At 34.0% G+C, this 27,411-nt stretch overlaps 1 protein-coding gene across 1 annotated transcript in view; it reads right to left on the reverse strand.

Annotated features, from left to right (window-relative positions):
* The window catches only part of LOC134809764 (uncharacterized), a 94,915-nt gene that overhangs the window by 52,640 nt on the left and 14,864 nt on the right, over positions 1-27,411 (reverse strand). The window contains exon 2 of the mRNA XM_063808470.1: positions 14,906-14,964. Coding sequence (XP_063664540.1) covers positions 14,906-14,964 — 59 coding nt within the window. The remainder of the gene's footprint in view (positions 1-14,905; positions 14,965-27,411) is intronic.

Below are 27,411 nucleotides of genomic sequence, written 5' to 3' on the forward strand. Positions count from 1 at the left end.
CTCTTATAAGTAGTTAGGTTTTCTGGTGTGAGTACAAAAATAAAAGATTTCTAACTGTGCAATGTTTGACCATAAGTTCTAAATATATTATTCCTATATTTGAATATGTGTAATTCATTATGACAATTGCTGCATAATAAGTAAATTATTTAAACAGTGTAAAATTGAGGAACACAAGACTGTAATGGCAAACCAAATATATAATGAGCAAATATTTATTCTACATTTATGTCAGTAGTGGAAGATTTTGCAACTATACCTATCATAAAACACTTAAAACTATACCTATATTTCTAATATTAAAATACACACACACACACACACACACACTCACACTGAAAGTTTTTCTCTGAGTGAATAAACTGGTCATTTGGCCGTATAACAAATAGAGATGCAACCCTACCTAGCTGCCTAGATAGTTTAAAATACCTAATCAAAATAGTCACTTTTGAAAACCATCTCAAGAATTTTTACTGCCAAGTACAGTTCACATATTTAATATTGTTAATTCTGATGTAAATGTAGTTAATATATAATATAAACACCAACAATTTATAAGTAGAAACTAATCTATTTGTAGCTTAAGATAGTTTTATCATCACTTTAATTTTTTACTTATTTTATTATTCAGAATGTCAAAATGTTAATCTTTAGAAGTATATTTTTTAGCAAAATATAATTCACCTATTAAATAAAATCAAGGTGGGAAATATAGAAAATGCAAATATTTAAATTCTCCAAGTATATTAAAATTGAATTTTAGACAGTACTCCTAACATACATTTTAAGCAATTTGCCAGTTTTGCTATGATAGCAATGATATTACTTCTCTTTTTCTATGTTACTGAATAGACTAATGACTTTTCTACTATAGGCTTAAAATTTGTTGAAAGACCCATAAATGCCAGTACCATCAAAGAGATCTTAAATTTAAAAAGGTCAAGGAAAATACTATTTTTAAAAACTTTTATAATCATTACATTTGTATTTGTTTGCAGTCCTAACGTTTACTTATTATATATTTATGATATATCACATCTTTAAGCAATTTAGATGTATTAACATTTTCAAGTTGCATAGTACAGCACTTGTACCAATTATAAATCAGGCTCTACTCTAAAAGTTTTATATATAATATATTTGCTTTTAATGCTAACATATGTGGTTCATAACTTTTTGAAATAAATGTAACTTACTAGAACATTATTTGTCAAATTGTATATCGAAAAAAATTTCTCTTTATTCTTTAGTAATATGCAACAAAACCAAGAGAGGAAAATCATGAGAGCTCTGTATACAGCTTTTAAAACTTCTAGAAAAACATAGAAAAAAATCATTGTGAGCTTGGTTTAGACAAACATTTCTTAGCTAATTTAACTCCATCTCAAAACTCAACAATTAGAAAAAAATAAATAATGGGTAAAAATTTGAACATTTTAGTAAGAAAATATGTGTAATATATTTAAGCCCATGATAAAATGCTAAACATTATTGAGGATTAGGAAATTCAAATTACATACACAATAAGACACACACACACACACACACACACACAAAGAGACAGAGACAGAGAGAGGATTAATAAGACCTAAAGCTGGGGAAATCGAATTTATTGAATTTGTGGTTAACACTATACAAGTGATTCTTGTACTATTCTCACAATTGTGTAAGTTTACATTTATATCAAAATTAAAAGTTACAAAATAATTCTTAGAAAAACATGCTGGGTGAGGTGGCTCATGCTTGTAATCCCAGCACTTTGGGAGGCCGATGTTGGGGGATCACCTGAGGTCAGGAGTTTGAGACCAGCCTGACCAACATGGTGAAACCCAGTCTCTACTAAAATACAAAAACATCAGCCGGGCATGATGGTGTGTGCCTGTAATCCCAGCTACTCAGGAGGCTGAAGCAGGAGAATCGCTTGAAGACAGAGGTTGCCGTGAGCTGAGATCACACCACTGCACTCCAGCCTGGGAGACAGAGAAAGACTCCATCTCATAAAAAAAAAAGAAAAAAAATAAAGAAAAAATATAATTATGTAGCATAAATATTTTACAATGATTATGCTGCACATGACTAAAAATATGTGATGATACTTCTATTCTCTATATATCTACAACCTTTTTCTTTTTGTAAGATAACTGCTCATCTCATTTTTATGGCATTCATTTCTTATCTTAAATCAATTGTCTTCAGATCATTCATTCACTTCACAGCATTCCATCACACTTCCATTTTGATACTGCCAATTCATCATAATCACCAATTATATTAGCGAATACAAAATTTTTTTATCTCTCATTCATGACACCATTTGTAGTTTCAAGAGCTATTTCAGTGGGAACACACCTGTGGAGATGGGTAGCAATATAGAATCTTAATCTATCATTGAAATATTAGGAGAAAAAACATACGTTGAGAATATGTATATAAGTAAAAGTATACCATCAGATGAGTAACAGCTTTGCAACTAATTTTTATATGATGGCAATAATTCAAGTGCTATTCAATTTATAGACAATTATTTTTATTAGAGACATCCACTTTAATGTTAAAAACTAAAACTGAATTTCTAATGATTTCTCATAGGAGTAAGGTATTTCAGCTTGGGGGAAGAGATAGCAAAGGGCGATAATCCATAACATTTTTTGTTGCTTTTTAGCTACATTTTTTATTGACATTTAACTGTAATATCATAATATATAGAATATAGGGTTTACTAAAACCACATCATTTGTGTAGAGTCATTCACAGAAATTTCAGAATCAAAAAAGAGGGAGAAACATTAGAAGCAGAGAGAAATAAGTCAAATTTTGTTTAATCCTGTCGAAACCACAAAGGTTAAAAAAATTGAGAGACTGCAATGAGATCAATAAACAAAACAATTAGAATAAAAGTAAGTTTAGACTGAAGTTAGGAGTGCTGGGCTTTGTACTGAAACTCACATCACTTTCTCTGGTTTGAAGTTAGAATCTAAAAGAAATGAGGCCAGGAATGATTTCCAGAAAAAAAGGACTCCAGAAACCATTAACTAAATAATAAAGTTGTGTTTTTATTGGGATAGTACCAGAAATAAACCCTGAGACAAGGAGTTGAATATAAATAGTTCAAGAACAAAAAAGGATGGTAATCAGATCTAAAGTGAAGGCAGTCAAAAATTTGTTAGATGCAGCTTAGTGTGGGGAACTGGAGTTGGTTTTCATTAGTGACCTACTTGCATTTTGACATTTCTGGCTCACAAGTATTTTAATTACTCTGATGGCAGAAATTTCTTCAGACTTTCAAATTTTATTTCTAAAATTCTATCTAATAATATTCTAATTGGTGGCTAAATTTACACACTATTAGGCAAATACACATATATTACTCAACTGAACAAAACTATTCCTGGAGTTTAAGAGCTGACAACAATGTTTGAGATTTTGGTCATTTTTGGCCATTGAGAAGCATTATTATTTCTGCACATATCTATTAAAAAATAAATAATTTTTGAATAAAGTCCAATAACATAATTTAGAAATTATCTCATTTGAACAAGGAGTACTAATAATTTTCAAACAACACCACGAATAATATAAACACGCGGTATAATATTCTGACATGAAATCACCTGTCATTCTCAAATTCTCCTAGCTTCTACAATCTGGGCTGAATATATTATTGAATTTTGTGCTGAGGAATCACAACTGGACTCATACTCCCAGATCTTCCTAGGAATTATGACATTAATCTTTTAGATCAAGTGTTAAATCTATTTTGCAATAAATATGAAAAATGAAACTGTAACCAATAACTTTTAAAAGTGAATATTTTTGCCCTGTTTGCTCTATATACTTTAAAAAATTAAATATTTGAAAATTTAGGGGTGTTTGAGGACCTCTATTTACATGTCTCTAATCCTACTACCTTCGGTTTTATTAAGAGGAATCTACTGTCCTGAGGTACAATGCATTATTCCTACCCCTGAGACTCTTACAGTAGTTGTATTTTTCTCTATTTAATTGTAAAATCCAGCACTATCAGATATTTTATGGTTGTCTTTCCTAAAGTCATGAATGAGATCAACCCTAAAATTATTTTGCTTTTTATTTTCTCATCATTGATGTTACTACATTTTCATAGACTTCTGCTCATTGAATTCTCCTTTTCTGCCAAGTATTTCTCACTTGTTATACTCAATTGCCTATATGTTTGGCTACATTTCTGTAGTTATTAATATATTTGGGCTATTTATACTTTGTAATTATTTTGTTTTCTCCCAATTGTGCTAGAGGTATTGATAGCTTTAGTTCATTTATGCTGCAGTAACAATATACCTGAGACTGGGTAACTTAAATAAAACAGAAATGTAATTTTTTTTTACAGTTCTGGAGGTTGGGAAATCCAACATCATGACACTAGTATTCGGTTAGGACTGCTCTGTGTTTCCAGTATGGCACCTTGAATGTTTCTTTGTCTGTATCAGACAAACGCTGTGCATTCACATGGTGAAAACCCGGAAGGAATGGACTGGCCCCCTCAAAGCCTTTTATAAAATGCTAATCTGATCCATAAGAGCTCCACCCTCATTTGTTAGTCACTTTATAAAGATCCAGCTGTTAATAATGTAACATTGGTGATTAAGTTTTAACTTATAAATTTTAGACAACACATTCAGACAATAGTAGTGATTGGGGACATATTCAGGTAAAATTTTTCACAAGTGAAACAGATATTCTTGAAAAATTATTTTAGAAAGAAAATATTTCAAAAGCTTTGGAAAGACTGCAAACAAAAACTACCAGGTGAAAAATTTATACTTGCAAGGGTACAGCTGGAAAGGAGAAAAATAAGAGGTTTCTTTGCTGTTTATTTGCTTTGCTTTTTTTTCTCTAAATGTACTAGCCAGAAAACCACAGGTTTCCTGGCTCAAATTTGCATGAAGCAGTGTTCAGAGTTTGTGAGCAAACCTGGAAATTTAGTAGGACTCAGGGTGGAAGATGTGATTCCAATAGAAAAATCACTGTAGAACTTCTACTTGGAGTATTATTTTTTCCATATACTTGGCTCACTGTTGAAGTGTGAGTATTCCTTAAGAAAATACTTGAAAACGTCATAAACCAGCAATCAGAAAATAGCCAGGAATCTACATGTGAAAGACAAAAATAACCAGATAAGTTTTGTGAATTCAAAGTTTTTTTCTTTTTCTTCTTTTTTTTTTTGAGGCGTAGTCTCGCTCTGTCGCCCAGGCTGGAGTGCAGTGGCACCATCTCGGCTCACGGCAAGCTCCGCCTCCCGGGTTCACGCCATTCTCCTGCCTCAGCCTCCGGAGTAGCTGGGACTACAGGCATGTGCCACCACGTGCGGGTAATTTTTTTTTTTTTTTTTGTATTTTTAGTAGAGACAGTGCTTCACCGTGTTAGCCAGGATGGTCTCAATCTTCTGAGCTCGTGATCCGCCTGCCTCAGCCTCCCAAAGTGCTGGGATTACAGACGTGAGCGACCGCGCCTGTCTGAATTCAAAGTTTTTATAATGAATTCAACTTCTCGACATTAACTCATCTTGGGCAACCTCAAATTGGAGATTCTGTAGCTTAAAATATAAGAGTATACAGCTCTGGGATGACTGGTCAGCTGAAATTTAGGGAAGAGATAAACAGCAGCAGTAAGGTAACTACAGAAATCTTGACCTACATATATGAGAATAAAGTCAACCCACATTATTGGCTGACTACTACACTAAACAGGCAATGGCAAGAGCCCTCCAAGAAGGCAGGGGTAAAAAAAACAACCTCTGGAAGTGAGCAGGTATATCAAGTGATGCATACTGCATGGGAGACAGAGTTTATAAGACTAAGAAATTTAATTGCATAGTAGACATAAATCTCAATAACAGAGAAAACAGAGAGAATACAGAGTCAGTATATTACATTACCCTTTTCTACAATGCCCAGTTTTGGTAGACATGAAAATATACCCATGAAATCTATTGCTCTGAGGAGCATAGTTAACAGATATCCCCAGTTGCCATCTCACTAGGTACACCACTACATCATAAAGATATCACTTTCTCCCTGGACTTCTCCCAGACAGTGTTTAAGCGTAGAGGGAATACAAATGGAGGCATATACCTATAAAACATGGGGCACTTCCGATGAGTTTCTTTAGCTTGAAGTCTCCCCATCATCCTGGCCAATGCGAATTGAACTCTGCACTTCAGTCAGAGACTAACAACACAATTCCCCTTCCTCCTATGTTTCATTTCACTGATGTCATAGCTACATGTGTTCTAAAGGCTCTCTAAGCATACTTCTGCTCCATATACCCCATTTATCTTTTACAGGAAGTTGCCAAATAAATCTTGTACACAGATAAATCCATCTTGTTACTTGCTTCTCAGAAGACCTAAAATGTGGTACCAGGAGTAGTCTGATAAATCAGGTTGTAAGATGGGGTCTCAGGAGTGGCACATTCACTGCCTGATGAAAAAAGATGGATACTATGGTTAGTGGCATGTTGAGCACAGCCCAGTTGGTAAAGATTTTACTGTTATTGACCTGGAAAACATACTGAAAAGGAAGAACACCCTTGCAGGTGTGATGGCTTTAAAAATATGTGGGTGAGAGAGGAATTCTTATGAAGAAAGCAAAGGTGGCTGGTGATTGCTAAGCTGAAACTGACATAGCACAGAGGAAAAATGAGAAAATAAGGGTCATCGAACAGCACATAAAGTCTAACTGTAAGAGTCAAAGGGTAGCTTGCATAGCCTTACAAAATTGTCTTTTTATTCTGTAAAAAAAGGAGTGGAAGCCATTATGCAGCTGACTCAGGTTTTGGTAGTTGCAGTTGCATTGCTTGAAAGATGTTTATGTGCTTTGCCAAGACAGTACTCTTGTGCCAAAATCTGGGCCCTTGTTGCAAAAACTGGGATGCTAAAAAATGGAATAGAAAACATAAATAGACATTATTGAGGATGCGGATATTTCAGACTCCCTTGTAATCATTTACAAAAGTGGTCCACATGTCCATTATGAGAGATAGCACTATCCACGAGTTAAAATATACTGCAATTATCCTCATCCACAAGTGAACCAGACCCATACTCTCTGGCAAATGCACATTCAGGAGATGCCCCCATCTTCCCTTCTGTCTTTTAGGTTATACGTAAGATTAAATTGCAGTATAAATAGCTAGAGATATGCTGTATCTGATAAAGGCAGAAAGTAATTATATATTCAAAAAATGAAATAATTTCCTAGCATATTCTGGCAGGAATCAGCGTAGTATTAACACAAGATTTAATGTAAGAGAGCTTGCTCAAGGGAGACAGAACATAAGTCTGGATAACCAAGAATATGTTACCTAGAGGGCAAAGTCTGAGGACATGGGATTTAACTCACTGGCAAGTACATTTGGAAACGAAACAAACCAGCTGTTATAAACCTGATGAAACCAAGGGACCAAGCTGAGTGGGGTAAAAATCCTAGAGTTGGCCTGGAAGGCAGAATAGGAACAAAGGCAGAATTGGAGACGTGTAAGGATACCAAAATTCATTATTATGTGTGTCAAGAAGACCCATCAGAAGATTGTGTTGAGGAGTCTAGTTCCTGACTAAAAACCTATGTGTGACTTTTCAGGTCTCACCATAGACTAATCACAAAATCTTTACCTGGCAGGTTTCGCTGGAGAAAGCTGCCCTCCCCACATCAGCCTTGATGCACAGCCAGTGCACTGCCTTCTGTGAAGGGAGCTGCAGTCCCTTGACTAGTCCCCTCTGGCTAGCCATGTTCTTAGGCATATCTGCACTCCTAGAACCTGTGCCTCCATAGGTCTCCTTATAATGAAAACTCCTTATCACCAAGGTCTCCTTCATGAAAATTCAAAGAAACTTTTCCATCCTGACAGACCTTTCGTTCAGGGCTTTCTCAACAGTAGGAGAGCCTAATGTTTACACTGGTCTACCTGACCCACAAATTCCATGGGAAAACATAAAACAAGAATAATTTGTGCCTCTTCCAGTGATGATTTATCATCATCACTATAAATAATTAGAGACTTAACTATTTCATTTTTGGCTTGATGCTCTAATTAGCTACGCTGACACCTGGCAACTCAGCTCTCTTTTCCAGATCGGTTAAACTGACAAGCGTTTCATGGGAGGGCTCAAGAGTCACAGTATTTCAAACCCAGTGTGAACACAGTAGTGAGAATGAAACCAACATCACTAAGAAGTTCAGTGTTCCTTTTTGCAGATTGGAGATAATAGGAGAGAGAGTCTCATAGCTAAACTCATTAATGTTCATATATGTATACAGATATGTTCATATATATACATATGTTCATATGTATGTTTATATATACACATGTTCATATATATGTATATATGTTCGTATATATGTATATATGTTCATATATATATATATATATATGTAACCAAATGAATGGAGGTCAGGTGCCAAGGCTTAACCACCAGAAATCTTCAATTGCAGCAATCAGAAATATCAGTAAGAAAATCAAGGGGTCTGAACCCACAGGGAGTTTTAAAAAATAATCGAGTATAGTACCTCTAGGGGAAAAAAATGGCAGTCAACAAGGGTACTGCTTAATTTGCAAAAGCAGAAAAAGCCAAGAATTGAGATGGAGGAGGCTGAGAATAATTTCCCCAATAAAAAGTAACAATGCTTTGCTCAGTTCCCTGACATGCCGCTTTTCATACAGGAAACACATTGGCTTGGTGAGTAGGTGAAAAAAATTGCCATGGTAGCAGAGGTACTGAATATTTTCCCCATAACATGGACTCCTACTTAACCAGGATTATATAGCTACCTTTGCATCTAAATGAATGGTAGCTCTAAATGCATACTGGTTTCACAACAGAGACCAATATTGATTTCCCAATGTGATATTGTTGCATTATTTTTTACTCGGATTACCTGGTCACTTGATGACAAATACACTACATGGTCCTCCTTCTTTTATGACAAACAAAACACCAGTTTATTTTCACAAGGATACATACTTATTGTATGTATGAGTTTGTCTTTTCATCCACACAGTCACAGTCTGCACCGCTAATAGAAGGGGTATAGAATGTTGGATCTAAAGGCATGCAATCTCATACATGATAGAATATCATCACAGGTACACATCAGAGTCCAGTGCTACTCTTCAGTATCTACTGTTGTGCTTAATAGAGATGGTGCTTCCCCAAAGCTGTTCCCATTCAAAGATCAGCATGGGGTACCAAAAACTAACATGCTCACTTTTTAAAAATCAAGAGTGTAATTCATAATTCAAAAGTTAGTAAACATAAACTGACTCTAGATATTAGAATTGGAGATGACCCTAGATATTAGAATTAGAAGACAATATATCAAAGCAGGTATTATTAATATGTGTAATGGATTAAAAATAAGTTTAATAGATTAAAGGAGGAAGCAGTCTTAACGAGTAAACAAGTAATTTTAAGAAGAAAGAAAACTTCACAAAATAAGATCCAAATAGATATAGTAAGACTGAAATACAATACTTATGAGATGTCTTGAATAAAATATTGAAAATAGCAAACTAAATAACACATTAACATAAAACTAAATCAATAACAATTATTCAATCTAAACACTGAAGGAAAAAAATAAAGAAAAAAATTAAGAGCACCTCAGAGTCTTGTGGGAAAATATAAAGTGGCATAATATACAAGGAATTGAAGTCTCCAAAACAGAAAAGAGTTAACACAAAACAGGAAAAGACAAATTGGAGCAAGAGTGGCCAAAACTTTTTAACTAAATTTGTAAAAAGTGTTAACCCAAAGACCTAAAAGAATCATTAAATATCAAGCAGGTAAATACAAAGAAACCTCACTTTCCCATATTAACAAGATCCTGTTGAAAAGACAAAAACAGAGAATGTTCTAAAAGGAGCAAGGGAAAGGGCCAACTACCTATTCTATGAAAGAAAAAATACATAAATAATGAATAATTTATCATTAGAAATGACAGACACCAGAATATACTAGAATGGCATATTCAAACACCTCAAAAATACACCACAATATCTAGAATCCAATATCCCACCAAAGTATATTTCAAAAATAACAAAAAAAATCTGAGATGCATTTTCAAGTTAAAAAATATAGAGGGATAAGTCACCATTAGGAGACATTCATTAAAAACTGTAAAGGAAATTCTTTAACTAAAGGAAGAAAAAATGCATCAGAAAGAAACTTGGATCTGAAGGATGAAATAAAGAGGAAAAGATGCGATAAACATTTTGGTAAATAAAAATATATCCTATCTATCTCTATTCTACACTTACATAGATATGTCTGTATTTTATCTTTTTATCTATCATTTTTATAAAGGTCTGCATATACATATTTATATCTATATTCATACCTTTATCTATTTATATCTATCTAGAGTAAAAGAGAGTGAAAGAGAACAGACAGAGTTTTTTCTTTTATTTTCTAATATGTTTACACAACACACCAATGTTCCTGGCTCAGCATGGCACACTTGGTGTCTGTACACATTCAATGGAACAAAGCAAGTCATATGGTAAAGTATACCATCAGTACAGTGAAAAAGAATGTTGCTATCATAGTGGGAGACATTTGAGAGATAAATAAATAAAAATAATATTTGATTTTACTAAAAGGTGAATGCAAATAATTGTAAATAATTACCAAATCTATGGCACTAATATACTTTATAAATATTCACAATAATAATGGATAATTATCAAAAAAGGCTTCAATTAAAATACGTATTTTTTTCCAAGGGAGCGATAATAAAATTGAGAATATTTTCAACCACAAAAATAAGACAAGAAGATATTACTGTAACATATTTAAGTATAACAACAAAATGATAAAAATAATGAAGCAAAAATAATTGACAACCTAGGATGTTATGCAATTAAATTACTTTCAAAAATGTTGGTTAAATGTAGAAATATTTAGACTAAACTTGAATCTATCATTAGAATGCTTGCACTAACAGAGATTCTAAAAGTAGTATAGCCCATTTCCACAAAAGAAAATGATCCTAGATGAATGAATTCAAAGTACAGGAAGTCATTTAAAAAAGATAGTAAATATTTTGGTAAATAATATTATTGGTAGTAACAATAATTGACAATCTGGAATGCTATGCAATGAACTTACTTTCAAAAATATTGGTTAAATGTAAAAATATTTAGACAAAACTTGAATAAATCTATCATTAGAATGCTTACACTAACATAGCTTCTGAAAGAGTACTATAGCACATTTCCACAAAAGAAAATGATCCTAGATGACTGAATTTAAAGTACAGGAAGTTATTTTAAAAAGAGAGGAGTAAATATGTTGGTAAATAAATGTTATTGGTTTACACACATCATTTTTTTTTTCAAAATCATACCTATATTTTCAAGGTCTGGATAAAATATTATCTCTTCCACAAACTGTTTTCAGATGCCCAGAATGAGAATTCATGCCTCCACCCTCCAACTTCTCACAGTTATAGCACATTCTCATTCTTCCTAAGCTTCTTATGTAACTATCCAATAGTAAGCTGATGAAGAGTAAAGCCAATGATGTATCCTTTTGTATTTAATTTTCCATCAAGCAAAGTACCTTGAAAATAGTATATAGTCCATGCCAATAAATAAAAATAATAATTATCTTGGTCCATCTGTAATTGAAGCATTATAAATACAGATGAACGCCAATTGTGTTTTAAACTTCTATACTGAATGATTTTTTAAAAAAGATTATTCTTTCAGCCTTAGTCCTTTATGTTTCCTAGAAATGTCTCAAGTTTGTCACAATTAGGAAACTTATTGACACAAAACTGACCAAAATTTACTCCAAATGTATTTTATTTTCTTCATGTAACCTACGGAATAACAGCATGTAGTCAATTTACTGTCATGCATAGATAATTTCAATATTTTTAGGTTAAAAACTTTGATTTTGGGAATTACAGTTATTCACTCTATTAAAGTTTTATTATCCTTTGCTTTTTTGGCTTCTGTATTTTCACTATAAAATTTTTGGTGGAAATTTATTTTTATTTATCATTCTCAGGATTCTCTAAGATTTTAGAACTTTTAATTAGTGTTTTAAATCATTTTGAGGAAAACTTAATCCATTAATATACCAAATATTAATTTTCTTTATTTTTCCCTTTTATCTTACGGGGACTAAGATTAAACATATGTTAGATGTTTCTACCTCACACATTTTACTCTCTCCTCTATAATTTCTGTCTATTTTTATCCCTGCAGGTAAAATATTGGAAAATTATTTTTCACTTCTAGGAAGTTTACTTTCTCTGTCAGCTGTGTCTATGCTATTATCAAACACATGAATTGAGTACAGTGCTTATATTTTGATAGAATTTCTTAGTTCTAGAAATTATCTCGGGTTCTCTTCTAAATCTAACTCTATCATGTATTTTTTTCCACAGACATTTTCAAGCTTCTCTCCCTTTCTACTGTGTCTCTTTCTGTAACATAATTTCATAGGTCAGTACTTGATCATTTCCAAAACTCATACCTTTTTAAGTAGTTAACTACTTAGTCTTACGCAATATACACTAAGATTTAGGAATATGCTAAAGAGTATCAACATACATTTCTTACATATATCATCTTCATGTAACACACATTAGCAAAACACAGCTGTAAATTTTTTTAAAAACCCTTTAGTAATATATACCATGTTATTATGATATTGATTAAAGTAATCAGTTTTGTCCATAGGCGCCATTTCTATTGTGGAGTTACATGCTATTCACTCTGTCATAGCTGTTAATTTATGTAACAGAAAAATTCAGAGAGAAAAAGAAGATGTAAATCCTCCTAAGCAGTGAGGCCAGAGCTTTCTTCAATTGTTTAATCACAGAGTAATATCAATATCTTCAAAGCAATCCATTGAACACATTGTTGACAATAACATTTGTTACTGTCCTCTGTATATACACAACTGTGATGAGAGAAAATGGCATCTCTTTTTTTTCTCAATTTCCCAACCTCCACTCTGCGCTTACTCAATTATTTATGAATGAAATAACAGCTTTCTGCATTAATAATGTAAGAGACAATGTAAGATAAAATGTAACTTGCAAAAGAATGAACGTTTTGGCAGCTTTTATGATACCCATTTATCTAGCATTTTCTGTCATTAATCATGATGCCATCTTTGGTAGGAAACATGCTCAGGGACAAAAGTTTTCCCCATTGACAGGCAGGATCATTACACTTTAATAAAAGTACATTTTTTTCCCTTAGCGTAGCATACTTCCCTAAGAGCTGGAGAAAATTTTTCTTGGTTTATTTGTTTTTGGAATTACAATTTTAAAATACTTTGAAGAAATTAGGAATAAATTCTTATACTTTAGTTCCATCTTTTCACCCTTATATTAAATACCTTACACGGAGCAATGTTGTTAGCTAAGATGAATATGGATAATATTTCAGTGAAAAATCTCTCCATAGTGTATTTATTATCTTTCTACAGAGAACTAACCTTTACTCAGAATGTTTTAGACATATGTAAGAAATGCCCCAAATTTCTATATTGGTTTTTTTATAACAATGCAAACTTTAACTTGAATGCTTATCAAAATAAATATTTTTTAACAATATGAAGCATACTACCTATGTAAGAGACAATACTTGATTCTAAAAATACAAAGACAAATCATAAATGGTAATTGCCTTCAAGGAGATTGTTTCTTGGTTATCCTTAGTAGAAACCCTACGAATTGTTTCTAACTGGTTAACTAATATAAACATTTAAGCTTTGAAAAGCAGTTTTGAGACTGCATTTTTTATCATGGAACTTGAGAATTGAAATGAGTCTAAACTGAATATATTGTAAGCCAACTCTTTCAGGTATGAAAAGTGAATACCCCCAAAATTGATTATATTATCACCATTGTGACCAGTATTCATATTACAATCTCATTTTTCTGAGCTTCCATTATGTAACATTGCCTGTTCCTGCTCTCTTTGTTTTTAGTAAGCATCATTATCTGATCAGTTAATATTTGGGTTAGCATAATAACCAGGAAAACTTCCTACTACTTGTAATAAGAGCACATCATAAAACATGATAATAAACATGATTAACTTATTATATCACAGAATCACATAGGCAAACTGATTCTATTTCATAAACTATAATTTTTTTCTGCACAGTGTATTATTAATTAATATATGAAAATATAAAATGTGCACATTTACTTACTAAAACTTGGTTGCTTGTTTAACCTACCTCAACATAATAATCTTCATTTTATGTTCATTTTTGTATAACCAGTCACTTTATAAATTTCTTTGAAATTTTACATTTGATGCTTAGTAGCAAGAAGGTATTTCACAACATAATACAATCAATCTAAGGTCCCTTATTACAATGTATTATGGCATAAAAAATGAAGAACTTCTCTGTCCAATTTTATGTAAACCTTGCAGTCTATCCTTGATCGTTACATGTTGGTTTATTATTTATTTACCTTTCTTATCATAATATGTTATACATGTAACACCAAGCCTCTCAGAGTGTAAGGACCTATTTAGGACACAGGAACAATTCTATCATGTTATTCTTCTCACTAAGCACACTACCATACTCATTGCTCCACCATTAGTGGCTACAAATGACAAAACTACAATGTTTACTTTTAACTGTCGTGTCCATATGTCTCAAGAAAGAAAGTGATTGGTTAAGTCATTTGTCTTGGAGCATAACAAAACATTTTTCATCAAATTAGCTCATAGGTTGACCTTTAGGTTAAGCACTCATCCTTCATTCAACAAAGCATGACAAATGAAACAGTAGAACATGGTAAACCACAGTGAGTGTATTAGTCCATTTTCATGCTGCTGATAAAGATATAACTGAGACTGGGAAGAAAAAGAGGTTTAATTTGACTTACAGTTCCACCTGGCTGGGGAGGCCTCAGAATCATGGCAGGAGGTGAAAGGCACTTCTTACCTGGTGGCGACAAAAGAAAATGAGCAAGAAGCAAAAGTGGAAACACCTGATAAAACTTACATCCGATCCCCTGAGACTTATTCAATATCACGAGAATAGCACAGGGAAGACTGGTCCCCATGATGAAATTACCTCCCCTTGGGTCCCTCCCACAACACATGGGAATTCTGGGAGGTATAATTCAAGTTGAGATTTGGGTGGGGACACAGCCAAACCATATCAGTGACCTATACATAATGAATTCATCATAAGAAAACAGGAAGAACATACATAGCTGGCAATATGTTATTGTAATGTGTTTCAATGTTGTATCTATTGTTTCATAAAAGTAAATGTTAGATGTGGATTGCATATTTTACCAATTTAAAGCATCTTTTACTCTAATTTAGTTATATCAATTGGATTTTCTTTATAAAATAGCAGCGACCTGCTTTCTAAGAAGTTTATCATATAATGTTATCATTTGCAAATGTCTTTTTAGCTATTTGTTTATGAATCTAGAAAAAGATTATTGAATGTATATCCAATTTTATTTTAAGTTTCAATTTGCCTTTCTATATTTGTATAGCTTATTCACAATGGCAGATATGGATTATATTTATATTAATTACTAATATTTTCTTTTTATTTTGGCTTAATAATTAATGTTTTGGTTCCTTGCAATATAAATTATATTTTACTCATATATTTTTTCTTTGTAGCAATTTAACATTTTTCAATTTCTGTTATATTTATTAAAGTTTAAAATAAGAGAAAATAAAGTATCAATAGTCAATATTAACAATGAAGAATCCTTTATTTTGGACAGGTGTGGTGGCTCACGCCTGTAATCCCAGCACTTTGAGAGATGGAGGCCGGTGGATCACAAGTTCAGGAGATTGAGAACATCCTGGCCAACATGGTGAAACCCCGTCTCTACTGATATACAAAACATTAGCCGGGTGTGGTGGCGTGCATCTGTAGTCTCAGCTACTAGGTGAGGCTGAGGCAGGGAAATTACTTGAACCTGGTAGGTGGAGGTTGCAGTGAGCCAAGATTTCACCACTGAACTCCAGCCTGGCAACAGAGCAAGACTCCATCTCAAAAAAAAAAAAAAAATCCTTCATTTTGACTCCTACATAAGTTAGAGTTATAGTATAAATAAGATCATGGTAAAATTCATTTAAATCTGTCTACACTATTTTCCTAATTTTACTTTGGTAGATACATTTAAAAAATGTTTTATTTATTCATTAATCATTATATTCATATACATACATATTTACAATGAATACATGGAATATATGTATGTCCATGTGTGTAACATATATTTCTACATACTTGCGTATATGTAAGAACTACCAAGCAAAAACATACAAGGAATTTTTTAAATATAAATAATGGACAAGGAATTTCTCAATGGCAAGTATCATAAAATAAAAAGGTATAATTTTTGAAACAGTAAAATACTAATTTATTTACATCATGAAAGTATAATAGCTGCTAGAAATGAAACAGAATATCAACAGAATATGTAGAAATGTAATATCAAAAAATCACATAATCACTTCGAAAGATTAAATTAAAACAAATCAATCATTTGCCATATTTCATTATGGGAAAGCAAAACTTATCAACATTTATGACTTGATCCAACATGAATTCATGATTGCCTAAAGAAATGTTATATAACAGATTACAAATAAATGTTCATATGACTGATGACATAAATATTTTTAATGTTTATATCAAATAAACTATAAAATAAATCTAATAGGCAATATATACTTGCAATAATTATTATGTCTATCAAAGTGGTAATACTCATTGTATAAATACGGCATTCAAAATAGGTAAGACAAATATGAATGCCTTAAAAATAAGCAAAACATACAGGAATTCAATAAAAAGGTATTTTTAATGTTCAATATGTTCTTAAAAAGATATTTCCACAAGAATATTTATACTGCTTTATTTTTTTTTTTTTGGACTGAGGATCTCACTCTGTCACCCACGCGTGAGTGCAGTGGCACCATCCTTGGCAAACCTTTTTATTTCATGTAGGTTTCACCATGTTGCCTAGGATGGTCTCCAACTCCTGAGCTCAAGGGATCTGCACACCTCAGCTTCCCAAAGAGCTGGGATTACAGGCATGAACCACAGTGTCTGGCCTGCATATTATCTTTATCAAATTGGCATAAATGTTTAAAAATCAGTAATAGAAAATGATTGTTACAATTATTATACATTGTTCTTGGAAACAGAACAAGAACAATATGGCAGGATGACAGTTCTTCCATATGAATTCAGTATCTTATAATGATTTAATTCAAATATAGGTATTTAGTTAAATAAATTATATGGAAATATGAATAATAAATATAAAACCTACTAGGATTGTGATGCTATAATCATTTATAATATTTATGATTACTAAACCTTCTTACAGTATTGATAGTATTATATGCAGGCTAATATATGAAATGACTAATTATTAATATACTGATAAAGAACATAAATATATATTTCATTTTATGACAAAAATAATTTATGTTCATTGCAGAAAATATAAAATATCTTTACAATGAGTGAATAAAAATTATAACCTGTGATAATTATTTTATTTTTTAATAGGAGACAACAAACTATACTTGGAATGAAAAAAATCATGAAAAAGAAGCTTTAGTGATAAAAATGCTAATAAGATTATATTATGAACATTACTATCAGACTAGTTTTGAAAACATAACTGATAATATTTTTAGAAAAATAACTTACCAAAATGAGCTGCAATGATTTCCAAATACTAATAATTGTATATGCATTAGAGAAATAATGTAAGCAGTTTAAATCTTTCACTTTCACAGTAACTTCTTATCTAATTATATCAAATATCCAAGAAACATTTAAGCATAATCTTATTTAAACTATATGTGAAAATAAAAATGGAAGTAATTAAATCAATATAAAATTTTTATAAACATTATTTAACATTAAAATATTTTAAGCTTTAGGAAGGCACATTATTATGAAAAATATTTAACAGTGCAACCTTATAAATGTTGAGCACTGTGTTTTTTAAAAAATTAATTATAAGTACATTGTTATCATTGTAAGTTTGTGTTCTTACTTGTGAATTCAATACAAAGCTGTGGATATATTTTCAAACCTTATTTTTAATTACTTCAATATAAGACAATATTTTATTGCTCAAGATACTTCACAGTGTTTTTATTACTTTAATTAATTTATTATGAAAAAATACTTTACATATATATTTGGAATAAACCTGCTTGTTTTCTGTTGGGTATACATGTGCTATTTTTGTTCACTCTATGACAGGTAACTGGGAGGTTTTCTTAAAGGAACAAAAGTAAATTGAAGGGAAAAAACATATCCAATAACTTCTGAAGTCTATCCACAATAATAAATACAAGCTTTGCTTCAAAAAAAAAATTAAATAAAGTGTACCTTTAGCTATAACAAAGTGTCTTATATAAAATAAAATGACTTTTAAACAATTACAAATGACAGATTATACTAAAGTTAAAGTTTAAATGCATTTCAAATTAATTAAAATTCAGATAATTTCAAAAACTATAACCCTTGATATCGTAAAAACAAAGTAAAACAAATAATAGGTTTTGAAATTTTAATGATTTGGGGAAAACATAGAGAAGTGTAGAAAATTACTGACCACACCTATACTTTGATTTTATTAGGGTAAAATCCATGTTTTAAAGTCAATTTCCAAAAGGATTTATTTATGTCTGAGCATAACATACATATAATTAATAACCACTTTAAGTCTGTATCACAGAAATGTGAAATACTTTAGCATTTTTATTTCTTGGGGGATAATTTATATAATTACCAATAGTTTCACGAGCCTTCATATTCAATTACATCAAAGTGGGTGGTATCTTTTTATTTTTATGTGATAGAAGGACATTTACCTATTTTGAAATAATAGAGTAATATCAAGCAAAGATTTCATTTTTTTGTAGAAAAAAATCATGCTGTCTTTCATAATTTTAGTAACAAAGAGTATATATTTTTCTATTCAGGAAAGCAAGAAAGTTATTCAGACAATTTAGCATAGCATCAATATTTTCATTAAATTCAGAATGTCCTAATGCTTTACAAGTTATAAATTTATATTTGTAATTTCAAAACAGAAAAAAATTGCCTTTCAATATTGATACACAGAAATATTTCTTTAGAAGTTAATTTCCGTGCACTTGTAGAATATGCTCTGATCTTATTTGTTTACTTATTGTGTTTTATATTTCCTTAGTTTTCATTTTATCATCAAAATCATAATTCTTACTATTATTAATGGTAGTAGCAATATGTTATTTTCAATATCCATGGAACTCTAAGCAAAGACTACATTTCATATTTCAAAAACTAATGTCTCTTCTTATTTATATTTATGATGTTAATTTGTTTATTATGTTGAATAAACATTTATAGAGCACCTACACTGTAGCAGGTTCTACTCTAGGACTGTATGGAACAGACAAATAGTTGTGCATTCAAGGGGCTTACATTCTAGTTTGAAAAGAGGGACATTTGGTAAGATAAATAAGTAAAAAAAAGTTAGATAAAATAGCCACTGAGGATCAAGCAGAAAATATGTCTATTGATATAACAAACACAAAATTACATTCAATTCACTTATACTTTGTGTTTTTAAATGAATACATAAGCAGATAAATGAAAGTGCTAAAGTATAATAAATAACTCTAAATTAATCTGTCCATTACTTATTCATAAATAATGTCAGTAAGTTCGCCTAAGATATATAAACAAAATAAAAATCAAAATAATATCAATCACAAAAATATAATTTAACATTCCACAAAAGTGTATGTATGTCTTCTTTCTTTACTACTCAATATTTGGTATTTCTATTTTGAGAGAAAAGCTTATGTGTAGTACAACATTTTGTGGATAAATCGAATATGTCTACATATTAGGTAAATTTCACATATGTTATATAATTACAAGTGTAATCACAATATCACACTCAGCTTTTATACAAATCAATACCTAAGTATATCTTTATATCTGCCTTTATGTCTGCCTATATACTTTCTTAGCTATGTACCTACCTGTCTACCTATCCGGCTTATTTAAGGGTTTAGCTTCTGAGAATACTATGTTTTCTCCAGTACTAATTAGTGAGATAAGCATTACAAAAGCCGTGACAAACTAATCAAAAAATTCATCAACAATTTGCATTTGATAACGATGCTTAACAGACCAGGATGTTTACTGTCCACATTTTGTCTATGAGGCAAAACAAACAACTAAATTATAACTTTGTAACATCTGCTTCCTCTACGGGGCTATTTGTATAGACTTTGACAGATGTGAGAACAGCAAAGAATGGCTGTAACAAATGAGACAACTAATAGTGATGTCTTTAAAAAAAATCAGCCAATCTGAGTCTATTGAAATGAGCTCCAGACTGAGACTGAGATGACATGCACCTGTTCCTCCAAACTATTACTCTGGAAAGAGATAATGACTTTAAAATTATTATTTTCCATCATGTGAAATGTGAAAAAAACCTGAAATAGTACACCATGGAATACTGTAACGTCACAATATATTTTTCCAAAGGTCTCTCAATTTGTGCAAAATTATGGTGCATTTTATTGCCCAGTGAATGAGTAGTGCAGGAATGAAAAGCGGAAAAGAATTAGGCTTTTTATCTATTTGTGTATGCATTTGACTGCTTACAAATTCTGTAGATTACGGTTCTACACATGAGAATTCAAATGGGCTTTCTTGATACAATTTTTCTAGCTCAGGTACAGAAAAGTTGTTGAATCCTCTAAGTGAGATAATCAAATATACTGAAGACGTAGAAGTGCAAAACCTTCAGGGCAAACTCATAAGGCCAGGATTGAAATAAGTTATATTTTTACTTTAAATAGTTTTATAAATTTAGATTTTAAATAAAAGCATAGCCTATCATTTGTTCTGTAGGTTTAAAACACATGTACAAATACTTTGTTAAGCCTCCCATGAAGAATTAGAGTCAATGCCCTCCTGTTTTTAAACCAGGCAGGCCTTTGTGACTTCTTCAATGATCAGAATATAGTGAAAGTCGTGCTGCATGATTTCTAAGGCTAGGTTAGAATATGTATACAGTTTCTGCTGGTTTCTCTTGGATATAAGCTTTGGGAGCCTCCAGTCACCATGTAAGAAGTTCAGCTACACTGAGGCTGCAAGGCTGACGAGGCCTTGTGGAGGAAAATGCCCTGCAGCCTAAGCTAATCCCAACCGAGTCTTTCTAACCTAGGCACCAGCTGTGTGTGAGAAATTTTCTAGATGACTCTGGCCCCAGCTCCTATATGAATGAAAAACTGAGCAATGACTGATTAGTTGAGACCCGTTACTCTTCTAACTATGATAGATGATAACAATGAGGAAATGTTTTTATGTGTCTAAATGTAGATTGTTACGCATCAATAAATATCCAAAACACTTAGTACATTAAAGTCTATGCAATAATACATTCATGTTTTTTAAATAAAGAATCACAATCCGGGGAGGAGCCAAGATGGCCAAATAGGAACAGCTCCGGTCTACAGCTCCCAGCGTAAGCGACGCAGAAGACGGTGATTTCTGCATTTCCATCTGAGGTACCGGGTTCATCTCACTAGGGAGTGCCAGACAGTGGGCGCAGGCCAGTGGGTGCGCGCACCGTGCGCGAGCCGAAGCAGGGCGAGGCATTGCCTCACCTGGGAAGCGCAAGGGGTCAGGGAGTTCCCTTTCCGAGTCAAAGAAAGGGGTGACGGACGCACCTGGAAAACTCGGGTCACTCCCACCCGAATATTGCGCGTTTCAGACCGGCTTAAAAAACGGCGCACCACGAGACTATATCCCACACCTGGTTCGGAGGGTCCTACGCCCTCGGAATCTCGCTGATTGCTAGCACAGCAGTCTGAGATCAAACTGCAAGGCGGCAGCGAGGCTGGGGGAGGGGCGCCCGCCATTGCCCAGGCTTGCTTAGGTAAACAAAGCAGCCGGGAAGCTCGAACTGGGTGGAGCCCACCACAGCTCAAGGAGGCCTGCCTGCCTCTGTAGGCTCCACCTCTGGGGGCAGGGCACAGACAGACAAGACAGCAGTAACCTCTGCAGACTTAAATGTCCCTGTCTGACAGCTTTGAAGAGAGCAGTGGTTCTCCCAGCACGCAGCTGGAGATCTGAGAACGGGCAGACTGCCTCCTCAAGTGGGTCCCTGACCCCTGACCCCCGAGCAGCCTAACTGGGAGGCACCCCCCAGCAGGGGCACACTGACACCTCACAGGGCAGGGTATTCCAACAGACCTGCAGCTGAGGGTCCTGTCTGTTAGAAGGAAAACTAACAAACAGAAAGGACATCCACACCGAAAACCCATCTGTACATCACCATCATCAAAGACCAAAAGTAGATAAAACCACAAAGATGGGGAAAAAACAGAACAGAAAAACAGGAAACTCTAAAATGCAGAGCGCCTCTCCTCCTCCAAAGGAACGCAGTTCCTCACCAGCAACGGAACAAAGCTGGATGGAGAATGATTTTGACGAGCTGAGAGAAGAAGGCTTCAGACGATCAAATTACTCTGAGCTACGGGAGGACATTCAAACCAAAGGCAAAGAAGTTGAAAACTTTGAAAAAAATTTAGAAGAATGTATAACTAGAATAACCAATACAGAGAAGTGCTTAAAGGAGCTGATGGAGCTGAAAACCAAGGCTCGAGAACTACGTGAAGAATGCAGAAGCCTCAGGAGCCGATGCGATCAACTGGAAGAAAGGGTATCAGCGATGGAAGATGAAATGAATGAAACGAAGCGAGAAGGGAAGTCTAGAGAAAAAAGAATAAAAAGAAATGAGCAAAGCCTCCAAGAAATATGGGACTATGTGAAAAGACCAAATCTACGTCTGATTGGTGTACCTGAAAGTGATGCGGAGAATGAAACCAAGTTGGAAAACACTCTGCAGGATATTATCCAGGAGAACTTCCCCAATCTAGCAAGGCAGGCCAACGTTCAGATTCAGGAAATACAGAGAACGCCACAAAGATACTCCTCGAGAAGAGCAACTCCAAGACACATAATTGTCAGATTCACCAAAGTTGAAATGAAGGAAAAAATGTTAAGGGCAGCCAGACAGAAAGGTCGGGTTACCCTCAAAGGGAAGCCCATCAGACTAACAGCGGATCTCTCGGCAGAAACCCTACAAGCCAGAAGAGAGTGGGGGCCAATATTCAACATTCTTAAAGAAAAGAATTTTCAACCCAGAATTTCATATCCAGCCAAACTAAGCTTCATAAGTGAAGGAGAAATAAAATACTTTACAGACAAGCAAATGCTGACCGATTTTGTCACCACCAGGCCTGCCCTAAAAGAGCTCCTGAAGGAAGCGCTAAACATGGAAAGGAACAACCGGTACCAGCCGCTGCAAAATCATGCCAAAATGTAAAGACCATCAAGACTAGGAAGAAACTGCATCAACTAATGAGCAAAATCACCAGCTAACATCATAATGACAGGATCAAATTCACACATAACAATATTAACTTTAAATGTAAATGGACTAAATTCTCCAATTAAAAGACACAGACTGGCAAGTTGGATAAAGAGTCAAGACCCATCAGTGTGCTGTATTCAGGAAACCCATCTCACGTGCAGAGACACACATAGGCTCAAAATAAAAGGATGGAGGAAGATCTACCAAGCAAATGGAAAACAAAAAAAGGCAGGGGTTGCAATCCTAGTCTCTGATAAAACAGACTTTAAACCAACAAAGATCAAAAGAGACAAAGAAGGCCATTACATAATGGTAAAGGGATCAATTCAACAAGAGGAGCTAACTATCCTAAATATTTATGCACCCAATACAGGAGCACCCAGATTCATAAAGCAAGTCCTGAGTGACCTACAAAGAGACTTAGACTCCCACACATTAATAATGGGAGACTTTAACACCCCACTGTCAACATTAGACAGATCAACGAGACAGAAAGTCAACAAGGATACCCAGGAATTGAACTCAGCTCTGCACCAAGCGGACCTAATAGACATCTACAGAACTCTCCACCCCAAATCAACAGAATATACATTTTTTTCAGCACCACACCACACCTATTCCAAAATTGACCACAGAGTTGGAAGTAAAGCTCTCCTCAGCAAATGTAAAAGAACAGAAATTATAACAAACTATCTCTCAGACCACAGTGCAATCAAACTAGAACTCAGGATTAAGAATCTCACTCAAAGCCGCTCAACTACATGGAAACTGAACAACCTGCTCCTGAATGACTGCTGGGTACATAACGAAATGAAGGCAGAAATAAAGATGTTCTTTGAAACCAACGAGAACAAAGACACAACATACCAGAATCTCTGGGACGCATTCAAAGCAGTGTACAGAGGGAAATTTATAGCACTAAATGCCCACAAGAGAAAGCAGGAAAGATCCAAAATTGACACCCTAACATCACAATTAAAAGAACTAGAAAAGCAAGAGCAAACACATTCAAAAGCTAGCAGAAGGCAAGAAATAACTAAAATCAGAGCAGAACTGAAGGAAATAGAGACACAAAAAACCCTTCAAAAAATTAATGAATCCAGGAGCTGGTTTTTTGAAAGGATCAACAAAATTGATAGACCGCTAGCAAGACTAATAAAGAAAAAAAGAGAGAAGAATCAAATAGACGCAATAAAAAATGATAAAGGGGATATCACCACCGATCCCACAGAAATACAAACTACCATCAGAGAATACTACAAACACCTCTACGCAAATAAACTAGAAAATCTAGAAGAAATGGATACATTCCTTGACACATACACTCTCCCAAGACTAAACCAGGAAGAAGTTGAATCTCTGAATAGACCAATAACAGAAGCTGAAATTGTGGCAATAATCAATAGTTTACCAACCAAAAAGAGTCCAGGACCAGATGGATTCAAAGCCGAATTCTACCAGAGGTACAAGGAGGAACTGGTACCATTCCTTCTGAAACTATTCCAATCAATAGAAAAAGAGGGAATCCTCCCTAACTCATTTTATGAGGCCAGCATCATTCTGATACCAAAGCCTGGCAGAGACACAACCAAAAAAGAGAATTTTAGACCAATATCCTTGATGAACATTGATGCAAAAATCCTCAATAAAATACTGGCAAACCGAATCCAGCAGCACATCAAAAAGCTTATCCACCATGATCAAGTGGGCTTCATCCCTGGGATGCAAGGCTGGTTCAACATACGCAAATCAATAAATGTAATCCAGCATATAAACAGAGCCAAAGACAAAAACCACATGATTATCTCAATAGATGCAGAAAAAGCCTTTGACAAAATTCAACAACCCTTCATGCTAAAAACTCTCAATAAATTAGGTATTGATGGGACATATTTCAAAATAATAAGAGCTATCTATGACAAACCCACAGCCAATATCATACTGAATGGGCAAAAACTGGAAGCATTCCCTTTGAAAACTGGCACAAGACAGGGATGCCCTCTCTCACCGCTCCTATTCAACATAGTGTTGGAAGTTCTGGCCAGGGCAATCAGGCAGGAGAAGGAAATAAAGGGTATTCAATTAGGAAAAGAGGAAGTCAAATTGTCCCTGTTTGCAGACGACATGATTGTTTATCTAGAAAACCCCATTGTCTCAGCCCAAAATCTCCTTAAGCTGATAAGCAACTTCAGCAAAGTCTCAGGATACAAAATCAATGTACAAAAATCACAAGGATTCTTATACACCAACAACAGACAAACAGAGAGCCAAATCATGAGTGAACTCCCATTCACAATTGCTTCAAAGAGAATAAAATACCTAGGAATCCAACTTACAAGGGATGTGAAGCACCTCTTCAAGGAGAACTACAAACCACTGCTCAAGGAAATAAAAGAGGATACAAACAAGTGGAAGAACATTCCTTGCTCATGGGTAGGAAGAATCAATATCGTGAAAATGGCCATACTGCCCAAGGTAATTTACAGATTCAATGCCATCCCCATCAAGCTACCAATGACTTTCTTCACAGAATTGGAAAAAACTACTTTAAAGTTCATATGGAACCAAAAGAGAGCCCGCATCGCCAAGTCAATCCTAAGCCAAAAGAACAAAGCTGGAGGCATCACACTACCTGACTTCAAACTATACTACAAGGCTACAGTAACCAAAACAGCATGGTACTGGTACCAAAACAGAAATATAGATCAATGGAACAGAACAGAGCCCTCAGAAATAACGCCGCTTACCTACAACTATCTGATCTTTGACAAACCTGAGAAAAACAAGCAATGGGGAAAGGATTCCCTATTTAATAAATGGTGCTGGGAAAACTGGCTAGCCATATGTAGAAAGCTGAAACTGGATCCCTTCCTTACACCTTATACAAAAATCAATTCAAGATGGATTAAAGATTTAAACGTTAGACCTAAAACCATAAAAACCCTAGAAGAAAACCTAGGCATTACCATTCAGGACATAGGCGTGGGCAAGGACTTCATGTCCAAAACACCAAAAGCAATGGCAACAAAAGCCAAAATTGACAAATGGGATCTAATTAAACTAAAGAGCTTCTGCACAGCAAAAGAAACTACCATCAGAGTGAATAGGCAACCTACAACATGGGAGAAAATTTTCGCAACCTACTCATCTGACAAAGGGCTAATATCCAGAATCTACAGTGAACTCAAACAAATTTACAAGAAAAAAACAAACAACCCCATCAAAAAGTGGGCGAAGGACATGAACAGGCACTTCTCAAAAGAAGACATTTATGCAGCCAAAAAACACATGAAAAAATGCTCATCATCACTGGCCATCAGAGAAATGCAAATCAAAACCACTATGAGATATCATCTCACACCAGTTAGAATGGCAATCATTCAAAAGTCAGGAAACAACAGGTGCTGGAGAGGATGCGGAGAAATAGGAACACTTTTACACTGTTGGTGGGACTGTAAACTAGTTCAACCATTGTGGAAGTCAGTGTGGCGATTCCTCAGGGATCTAGAACTAGAAATACCATTTGACCCAGCCATCCCATTACTGGGTATATACCCAAAGGACTATAAATCATGCTGCTATAAAGACACATGCACACGTATGTTTATTGCGGCATTATTCACAATAGCAAAGACTTGGAACCAACCCAAATGTCCAACAATGATAGACTGGATTAAGAAAATGTGGCACATATACACCATGGAATACTATGCAGCCATAAAAAATGATGAGTTCATATCCTTTGTAGGGACATGGATGAAATTGGAAACCATCATTCTCAGTAAACTATCGCAAGAACAAAAAACCAAACACCACATATTCTCACTCATAGGTGGGAATTGAACAATGAGATCACATGGACACAGGAAGGGGAATATCATACTCTGGGGACTGTGGTGGGGAGGGGGGAGCGGGGAGGGATAGCATTGGGAGATATA

Source organism: Pan troglodytes, chromosome 3 (genome assembly GCF_028858775.2).
Source record: "Pan troglodytes isolate AG18354 chromosome 3, NHGRI_mPanTro3-v2.0_pri, whole genome shotgun sequence".
NCBI classification, from domain to species: Eukaryota; Metazoa; Chordata; class Mammalia; order Primates; family Hominidae; genus Pan; species Pan troglodytes.